At 45.7% G+C, this 10,611-nt stretch overlaps 1 protein-coding gene across 1 annotated transcript in view; it reads left to right on the forward strand.

Moving 5' to 3' along the window:
- FAM174A (family with sequence similarity 174 member A) overlaps window positions 1-10,330 on the forward strand; it is a 71,484-nt gene extending 61,154 nt beyond the window's left edge. Inside the window, exon 3 of the mRNA XM_069226009.1 lies at window positions 9,641-10,330. Coding sequence (XP_069082110.1) covers window positions 9,641-9,644 — 4 coding nt within the window. The 3' untranslated portion in view covers window positions 9,645-10,330. The remainder of the gene's footprint in view (window positions 1-9,640) is intronic.
- The last annotated feature ends 281 nt before the right edge of the window (window positions 10,331-10,611 follow it).

The raw sequence follows: 10,611 nt of genomic DNA on the forward strand, positions 1-10,611 counted from the left end.
CTAGTAGTAGACTGCCATGTCCTCGAGCAGTCAGCTTGGGAGAGCTGAAAGAAGTCGTACTACAAAGCAACTGTCTCGACTTTCTTTGATTATAAAGATCAAGCTCCTGAAAACATCAGTCAATAAATTGGTAGATTTGTATAGCGCTTCTTGTCACTTGTAAAATTATCCAGGTGCTGGCGAAATCCAGTTGATTAGCTGAGTAGCCAGGTCTTCAGGTACTTTCAGTTCTGGAAGAGATGGGGAGGTCTGGAGAGGAAAGGGTAGTTCATTCATGTCTTTGCTGCTAGGGTATGAGAAGGAGTGACCTCCGCATCTGCTACCTCTGATGCAGGGGGTGAGGGTTAGAAAAAGCTGAGCAGAGGGACTAGTGGAAGTTCAGGTGGTGGTTCACGTAGGCAGGTCGGCAGTTGTGAAGAGCCTTATATTTGTGGATCAGGTGCTTGAACTGGCATTGTTTTGGTACAGGAAACCTGTGAAGTTCCCTGAAGTAGGCAGTGATGTGGGTTTGTCTAGGAAGATCCAGGACGAGTCTGGCTGCAGTGATCTGTATGGTCTGTAGTCAGAGTAGATGAGTTGTGATCCCTGTGTAGAGAGCGTTGCAGTAGTCCAGCCAACTGGAGATGAGGGACTGGGTGATGGTGCATCTTGAGCTTTGGAGTAGCCATTTGAATATCTTACAAAGCATGCAGAGGTTGAAAAAGTAGGAGGAGGAGATGGAGTTGACCTGAATCATCATGGTTTGTTGTCCAGAATGATGCCTAGATTCCTCATGTGGTCAGCAGAGATAGGAGTAGGTCTGAGTTCTGAAGGCCACCATGATGCATCCCATGAGGAGCTTTTGTTTCTGAAGGTCAGAACCTCTGTCTTGTTTGTGTTGAGCTTCAGGCAGTTGTCTGTCATGCAGTTGTGGAAACTGGTCTTGGTGTTGTCTCCGAGAGAGGAAGGGGATTGGTTGTGTGTCATTGGAGTAGGATATGATGTTCAGTCCATGGGTTTTGATGATGCTGGCTAGAGGTGGCATATTTGTTGAAGTGGGTGGGGCTGAGCGAGGGTCCTTGGAGTACTCCACAGATGATTTTCTTGTGTTCAGAGGTGAAGGGTGGGAGGCTGACTTTTTGCATTGTTCTGGTGTGGAAAGAGGGAATCTATTGGAGAACGGCTCCTTGAATGCCTATGTTGTGCAGACTTGTGATGAGTGTGTGGTGGGTGACCATATCGAAGGCTGGTGACCGGTCTAGGAGGATCAGAGCCACAATCTAACCTTGGTCAAGTAGGGCTAGGGCTCGAAAGTTATTGGTTGTCACAACGAGGTCTGTCTCCCTTTTGTGTTTGCTGCGGAATCTGCATTGGGAAGAATCTAGTAGGAGGTTCTGTTCCAGATGTGAGGAGAGTTGTTGGTTGATGGGTTTTTCTAATACTTTGGCCGGGAGCAGGGAGATTGGTCGGTTGTTGTTGAGTTTGCTAAGATCTCCCAATGGTTTCTTTAGTAGGGTTGACTTTTGCATGTTTCCAGTCCTCAAGGAAGGTGACTGTAGCAATTGAGGTGTTGAACAGGGTGGTGAGCACAAGACTGATTCTTGCTTCACCTAGGTCGAAGATGTGATGAGAGCATGGCTCAGTTGGGGCACCTGATTGGACAAGTTTATGATGGAGGCGGTGTTCTGTGGGGAGAACTGGCTCCATTTGGTTAGTTGAATGTCTGTGGTTGTAGCAGAGTTGTTGTGCTGCCTCAAGAAGTTGATTACCTTGAGGCTGGTGTTTGAAGTTTCTGTGGATGTTGACTATCTTGTTGTGGAATAAGTTTGTAAGATTGTTGCTGAGTTCCTGTGAGGGGGTAATGTATGTTGCAACTGACGTTCTAGAGAATTCTTTGACAATGGTGACATGTTCTTTGCTCTTATTGGAGCTTGATTCCATGCGTGAGACTAAGGGCTTTTTGTTTGATTGACACAACCCTCTTTGGTAAGGGTTCAGGGCTGTCTTGAAACGGTCTTAACCGTTGAGTCCTTGCTGGTGAGCCATATCCTTTCTAGTCATTCACAGTATCATTTAACGGTTCTGAGGTCTTCAGTGTACCAGCTAGCCTTCTTGGTGGACCTTCTGTGGGTATTGTTGCCGATGAGAGCGACGCTCTCGGCGCAGGTGGTGATCCATTTGTTGACGTTTCTGATGATCTGATCTAGGTTGTTGGAGGAGATCATGTGGATGGTGTTGAAAGGGTTGTTTGTGTGTTCTTTAAGACTTTTCCCCAGCTGTGGGGGGGATAGAAACATTGGGCAGGTGGGACAGAGGTTTGTGAGCTGGAGATGTTGAAATGGGTGATGGAGTGGTTGATCCAGGTGAGTTCCGTAGTGTGGCTGTACTTGCTGTGGTAGCTGAAGGAAAAGGTAGAGTCTATTGTGTGGCCTGCGGTGTGCTTGGGGTCTTGGACTTGTTAGGTAAGTCTGAAGTTGATCATGCTGCCAAGGAGGTTGGTAGTGTTAATGTCATTGTGGTCGTTATAATAGAAGTTGAGGTCAAAGAGGATAACATCATTTTTGGAGTCTGTCACGAAGAGGGAAGTCCAGTTGCAATAAGCTGGTCGCGGTCCTGAAGGATGATAGGTGAAGGTACTCCTGTTGGCTGTTTTGCTATCCGTTTGGAGTCAGAAGTTGGGGTGTTCTATGGCCTAGGGTGATGTTGTCATTAGTGGTGGTGCATTGGATGGATTCCTTGTGTATGATGGTGAGCCCTCCACCAGGATTGTTGATGCGAGCACAGTGGGTGGTCTTGTATACTTCGTCTGTTCTTTTTGCATTTTGTCGCTGCAAGTGGGAAAGGTATGCCCAGACGTATTAAGCTGTGAAAAAACTGTTCCAACCCAGTCTCTGAAGCATCAGTTTGAACTATGAACTTCTTAGAGTAGTTTGGGCTTTTTAGAACAGGTGCAGAGCACATGGCATGTTTGAGTTCCTCAAAAGCTTTTTGGCAACTGGCTGTCCATCATATCTTCTTACGCGTTTTCTTGGGGGTGAGGCCGTTTAGAGGGGCAACAATGGAGCTATAGTTCTTAATGAACCTCCTGTAATAGCGAGTGAGACCTAGAAAGGGTCTGATCTGGGTTTTTATTGTTGGCAGAGTCCAATGCAAAATGGTTTGGATCTTCCCCTTTAGTGGCTTGATCTGTTCTCCACCTACTAGCTGTCCCAGAGAAACCACTTTCCCCTGCCCCATCTGGCACTTTGAAGCCTTGATAGTATTGCCAGCCTTTGGCAGATCCTCCAAAACTTTCCACAGGTGGAACAGGTGGCCATCCCAGATAGAGCTAAATACAGCTATATCATCTAGATATGTTGCACTGAAGGCTTCCAGACCTTGGAGGACTGTATTCACCAACCTCTGAAAAGTGGCAGGTGCATTTTTCAAACCAAAGGGATAACAGTAAATTGATAATTCCCTCCAGTGGTTCGGAATGCAGTCTTTGGTTTTGCATCCTGTGACAATTTGATCTGCCAATACCCTGCAGTCAAGTCAAAGGTGCTTAAATACTTGGCAGATGCCAGTGTTTCTATTAGCTTGTCTGCCCTGGTTATAGGGTGAGCATCAGTGTTAGTGACTGTGCTGTGTCCTCTATAATCTACACAGGCCCTCATCTCTTTTTTCTGATTTTGTGAGTAGGGTTTTGGTACCAGCACCACTGGGCTAGCCCAGGAGCGGTCAGATGCTCAATCACCTCTAGGTCAATCATCGTCTGCACTTCTGCTTTGATGCAACCCTTACATGATCAGGTTGCCTGTAGATCTTACTCTTGACAGGCAGGCTGTCTCCTTTATCAATTGTGTTTTCACAACATGTTGTTTCTCCAGGTTTAAGGGAAAACAGTTCAGAAAAGTGCTCTAGGAAATTTCTTCTGTCTTCTTTTTGAGACTGAGTAAGTCAATCTGCGAAGACTACCTACCTCAACTGAACCATCAGCTGCAGAATTAGAAAAGAGGTCAGGGAGATGGTCACTCTCTTCTTCCTGTCCCTCATCAGTGGCCATGAGTAGGGTTAAGTCAGCCCTGTCATAACAGGGCTTTAGGCGGTTCATATGAAGTACTCTGAGAGGACTTTTTTGGAGTGCCAAGGTAAACTAAGTAAGTGACCTCACCCTTTTTCTCCACTATGATGTGTGGTCCACTCCACTTGTCTTGGACTGCCCCTAGTGCCACAGGATCCAAGTCCCACACTTTCTGCCCTGGTTGGTACACTGTCAGGACAGCCTTCTGGTCATGCTTTTGCAATTCTTGGCTTTCCTGAAGGTTCTTCGTGGCCTTCTTCATGTACTCAGCCATTCTGGATTTGAGAGCAAGTACATAGTCCACTATATCTTGTTTAGGGGGCTTCAGGTGTTGCTCCCAACCCTCCTTTACAAGAGCTAATGGACCCCTAACAGGGTGACCAAAGAGGAGTTCAAAGGGGCTGTAGCCCACTCCTTTCTGGGGTACCTCCCTGTAGCAAAGAGGAGGCATGGTAACAGGACATCCCATCTCCTCCCGAGTTTTTCAGAGAGGCCCATTATCATGCCTTTGAGTGTTTTGTTAAAACGCTCAACCAACCATTTGTCAGGGGATGGTAAGGTGTAGTGAATTTATTTTATACCACACTCTTTCCACATTGCTTTCAAGTATGTAGACATGAAGTTGCGACCCCTGTCTGATACAACCTCTTTTGGGAAACCCACCCTGGAAATGATTCCCAGCAGGGCTTTGGCCACTGCAGGAGGTTTAGTGGTTCTAAGAGGTATGGCTTTTAGATACCTGGTGGCATGGTCCACCACCACCAGAATAAATGTTACCAAAAGCTGTGGGAGGGTCAAGAGGGCCAACAATATCAACCCCTACCCTTTCAAATGGTACCCCAACCACACACAATACACAAAATATATACACTATTATGCAGAAATAGCTGTAAAAACAGTTAGAGAACAGTACAAATAGTGAAAATCACAATAGTTAGAAATGGGCCTGGGGAACACAAACCATATATTAAGAAAGCGGAATAAGAATGTTGGTTTGCCACCTAGGCAAGTGTAGTGTGTAGTGGGGCGCTGGGAGTATTAGAAAACATCAAAGGTAAGTAGTAGAACCCACCCCAGAGCCCAAGAAAGCAGGAGTAAATCACAGTAACTTTCCTAGAACACACAAGAACATGAGAAAGAAGATAATGCAAGAACCCAAAGAGACTGCAAGACACCAACAGTGGATTCCTGGACCTGAAGACCTGTGGAAGAGAGGGGACCAAGTCCAAGAAGCACAAAAGAGTCCAGGGAGAACAGGAGCCCCTGCTAACTCAGATGAAGGTGCAAAAGAAGAATCACTGGTGAAAAACAACAGTCAGTACTGCACCCAAGAAGACATATGCGGGTTCCTGGTTGGTGCAGATGATAAATTTGGGTCACTGGATTCCGCCAACAAGCCTTGGCACATGCAAAGCTCGCTGTTAGCAGAAAATGGAGCTGCCCGGGACCATAAGGGACCTGGTGGACGCTGCCCAGGAGGGAGAGTCAAAGGAGGCTCTCAGCAACTCGGAGAGCCCTCAGAAGACCAGGTAGCGCGCAAAGGAGTCCCAGAACACTGGGAGAAAGAAGGTGTAAAAGGAGGCCCATGTAGCCCTACAGCAAAGGGTCCCACGCCGCTGAAGAACCATGCAGGAAGCTGTGCGTTGCAGGATAGAGTGCTGGGGGCTGGCACTGCACAAAGAACTTCGTGGAAGGATGTCAACAAGCCTTAGCAGCTGCAAAACATGCAGTGCACGGGGTACTGTTTTGCGTGAAGATGCAATCTCTTACCTCCGCCAAAGTTAGACAGTAGGACGTCAGGACTGTCAAGGCCACTTCAGTCTACCACCGTGAGGCAGGATCCACGCAGCTCATTAGGAAAGGGGACCCACGCCGCCGGTCGTCGTTGCAGTGAGGTGCCTGCTGAAGCAGGGGAGTGACTCCTTCACTCCAAGGGAGATTGCTTCATTCTTCTGGTGTAGGCTGAAGACAGGCTGTCCTCTGATGATGCACAACCGGGAAACAGTTGCAATTGTTAGCAGGATTTGAAGATACAATGTTGCAGAAGTCGTCTTTGCTTCTTTGTTGCAGTTTGTAGAGTTCCTGGAGGGTCCAGATACAGTTTCTTCCGTGCGAAGGTGAAGTAAAGGGTTCAGAGGATTCCTGCTGGAGTCTTGCAATCCAAATCTGCAGAACCACCCAAGAGAGAGACACTAAATAGCTCTGAAAGCGAGATTGGTCAACTACACAGGTAAGCACCTATCGGCGGGGGGGGGGCTCTGACGTCACCTGCTGGCACTGGAATTCAAGATGGCAAAACCCAGGGACCCTCTGGAGGAGCTCTGAGCATCACCCATGGGGTGGTGATGGACAGGGGAGTAGTCACTCCCCTTTCTTTTGCCCAGTTTCGTGCCAGAGAAGGGACTGGGGGTCCTTGAACCGGTGTAGACTGGTTTATTCAAGGAGGGCACCAAATGTGCTCTTCAATGCATGTCCAGCGGCTTGGGGGGCTACCCCTCCCAAGCCTGGAACACCTGTTTCCGAAGGGAGAGGGTGTAACACCCCTCTCCCAAATGATATCTGGGCTTGAACTGCTCAAGCAACAGGAGGGCAGAAATGTGCTCTGAGAGGTAGCAGCAGCTGGGACTGCCTGGAAAACCTCAGAAGGCTGGTATGACAATACTGGGGGTCCTCTAAGGAGCCCCCTGAGTGCATGGAATCATACAACTAATGCTTCAAAAGCATTGGGGTATGATTCCAACTTGTTTGATATCAAACATGCGTATGTTCGGAGTTATCATTATGTAGCTGGACATAGGTAGTGACCTATGTCCAGTACAAGTGTAAAATGGCGTCCCCGCACTCACGAAGTCTGGGTAAATGGTCTTGGAGGTCGTGGGGTCACCTCTGCTAGTGCACGGGTGCCCTCACACACAGGTACTTTGTACTCTGCCCTCAGGGCTGGAGGGCCTGCAATAGTGGTGACTTAAAAGTGACCTGGTGCAGTGTAAATGGCAGTGAAAGGGTGTATGCACCTTTTCACACAGGCTGCAATGGCAGTCCGGTAGGGGCTCCCTATGGGTGGCAAAAGAAATGCTGCAGCCCATAGGAATCCCCTGGAACCTCAATGCCCTGGGTGCCTAGGTACCATATACTAGGGACTTATAAGGTGGCACCAGTGTGCCAGTTGTGGGTGAAATACTGTGTTAACAGTAACCAACAACCAATTTTTAAAGGGGAGAGCATAGCTACTGGGATCCTGATTAGCAGGATCCCAGTAGACACAGTGAAGCACACTGACATCAGGCAGAAAATTGGGGTAACTATGCCAAGAAAGATGGTAGTTTCCTACACATAGTCAACCTTGTGATTCCTTTGAATGTTCCAAAATCTTCCTTGCTTCCCTCTAAGAGGACTCACTTAATACTGACAGTCCTAGACCCGAATCTTGCAGATGCCTTCCCTCCTGGCAAGAGGCTGGTGACTAGACTGGCGAAGACATCCTGGATAACCAGACTCTTTCAGGCTAATGGTTGTGAGTCTTTGGGACTTCACTTTTTGGGCACAGGTGTGATTCCCATTGTCATGATCAACTTCCATTCTTCGCAGCTCCACCAAACACAGCACTAGCATAATTTGCTGCTTAGCTAGTTCAAACCTTTTCAAGTCCCTACAACCTTCATGCGTGCCCCAGCCACAGTCTGTCTTCCACAGTGGTGACAGTGCACAGTCACAACTCCACCACCTCTTCTGAGTGCGAAAGCAAAAGATCAGTCAGTCTTTTAAACTCTGCTTTTGGCAGTGGAGATGGAGTGCCCTTTTGTTCAGATATTTTGGTTGCCTGCCATAATGCATAAGTCACCAATTGCAAGCAGACAACCTTGAGAAAGTATGTTCACTCTGCACATGAGTGCAACATTCCCAGTTATGTGCGCTAGTATTTTGCTATGTGGAAGTTCTGCCAGCTGCCAGGATATAAAGATTTTCTGCTAATAGGCACGGTGGGCAAACAGTAGTGTTTAGGAACCTAGGGCCAGATGTACCAAAGGATTTTACCCATTCTGTGTCTATGGGAAAAAGCTTTCGTACATATGGCTCCTAGTGCTCAAATTAAGTAATGTTAGGGTTAGGTGCAGCACTTTCCTCCACCTCCAAGGGCAAGAGTTTCTTCCTCTGGCGGCTGTGTTCTTTCTAGGTAAATAGAAGAGGTTCAAGAACCATACTGGCATTCAAGTCTGGATTACCAAGCTGACCATGCATCTTAGACATCCAATGTTTTTTCTGAAGAACTGTCAAGATCATAGGAATCATAGGAATCAGAGGAGAGGCATATGTGAACGGTTCTTCACATTTCCCTAGAGGTCCGTGATGCTTGCCCTGCTTGCCCTGATTGTACATACTGTCGTTCATGGATGGATTTCCAGAGGTTCAAGGATGGGGTGAACTCTGTTGTTAGGCCATGTTAACGTAGATCTATTTGCTTATTTTGCTCAGTGGGTGATGATGTGATTTTTCTTTCTAGACATCAACCTGAATTGATTGTGTGGGTGCCCCATTAAATTTTACTTAGTGGCCATTGGGGCCTATTGAAACAGGCCATGAGAATCATTCTATGCTAGTGAGATTGTCCCATGAATTGTGACAAGCCTGGTGCTTTTGTACCTCAGTCAGGCACCCCACAATCTCTTGGGACCGCAACAAAGATTGATGCACTAACCCATTTTAACCTATTGATATGTAACTCTACTCCTGTAAGATATAATTCTTAGTGGTCAGAAATGACTCAGAACTGTACACTATTGCTTTCGAACAAGGTGGTTCCGACTCCTCAACCTAATGTTGTTTCTGATGTGCTAACATAATTCCATTTCAACTAGGATCTTTTTCTTCCTGCTCTGTCTTAACCCACATGCCTCCTAAAGCCACTATTGACAGAAAGGTCACTTCTATATCCCCCACTGCTATACCGTGCATGGGGCGTATCTCACCAGGTGTCCAGACATGCTGCACCAGAGCTTTGGAAGCCTAAATGGCATTCTCTGTGCATTTAGCGGTTCAATAGATGTCCTGACTACATTTACCTGGGATATTTGACCTGCATTTTGCTGGAAACACCAACTTGAGCATTTTTCTTGGAGTGATGCACAGTCACGATATGGCTTCGTTGGCGAATGTTGTATTTACCTGCCTTTTTCTTGGTATGTAATTACCCACACTTTGAGAACAGGAACGAGCCATTACGTAACAGTAAAATAGTTTTCCTTCGGTACCTTAAGGCCTTTATTCCATAGGCTCTTTCCAACCCCGAGTACCCTCCCACTCAGCCGTTGCTAATAAAAACACAGCTGTTTTAACAGTCTTGTATCCTGCAAGTAGGTTGATAACAGCTGCAAGTTGATAATGGAAAGAGGTTTCCGATGTGAAGTTCAGGTAATTCAGCTTGCATTATTATACTTCTTGCATGCTTTAGAAAAATGTCAGACGTCGAGTTGTGCAGGGTTGGATGTGTATGGTAAGTGTTTAATGGGGAGTTGATACAGTGTTTCCTTGGGTAGGATATGACTAATTCCAGATACTTAACATTATGTTATTTAAAAATCAATATCTCCTTTTTTTCAGTTAAATTAGTGCCTTTTGATGTGAAAACTGTGCCACTGGACATCATGAAGTGAAGAAGACTGTGCTTGCGGACTGTGAAGTTAACTGGACTGTGAAGTTAACTGGAATTAATATATCAGTTGGACAGGGACATCTATATTTAATTGCCATGGGAACTGTATTTCTTAATCGTTTCATAGCAATATCCAGTAAAATAATTTTAAGCCAATAACGTGCTTTGACGTAAATACAAAATTATAGTGGTTACGCTCACGGTGCCTCCAGACACAGCCTTCGCTGTTCACTTAAAGAAACCTCACACTTTATTTATAACCTTTAGAAGACAGATGCCCGGAAATGAAACCCCACATAGGACTCATTGAACATTTTTATTTGATTAGTGTACTGGATATTTGTCGTTTATTGCAGAATACAATTAACACTATTTCTACAGTGTCTGGTTGCAGTAGTTCTGTGTTATAAAAATACATTTGTTCCAGTGTTGTGTGGAACACTGGGGAAAAAAGCTTACTTTCGTTATACTGCGATGCCACTCAGATGCTGTTGGTTTGCCAAGAGTGTTATTTTGTGTCTCATGTTATTTTAAACTTATTGATTTACATCTGTTTATGTACATAAAAAGTGCTTCTTATTGAATTTTTTTTCAATGTGGATTATAACTAAAATAAAAATAAAATGTTTACACAGTGATTAGTTGTATTATATGTTGTATTAGTGTTCATATTGATTATTGTAAGTACGTTTACCCCTGGTTTGAGAATAGCGGGATCCGAAGAGCTGCGTATCATAGGTCTTTTGCCTCTCCACCAACTAATACTTTTATGTACGCTTTTTGGGCAAATAGATGTATTCTTGCACCTGCACCTGATATCCTACAGTAAACCATGATTCTGTGCTAAGGATCATTTGTGGAACACTCCAAAGTAATAAATCTTTTATTAAGACTCCATATGAATTTGATGAGCAGGCAG

The sequence above is a fragment of the Pleurodeles waltl genome, chromosome 1_1 (assembly GCF_031143425.1).
Source record: "Pleurodeles waltl isolate 20211129_DDA chromosome 1_1, aPleWal1.hap1.20221129, whole genome shotgun sequence".
Classification (NCBI taxonomy): domain Eukaryota; kingdom Metazoa; phylum Chordata; class Amphibia; order Caudata; family Salamandridae; genus Pleurodeles; species Pleurodeles waltl.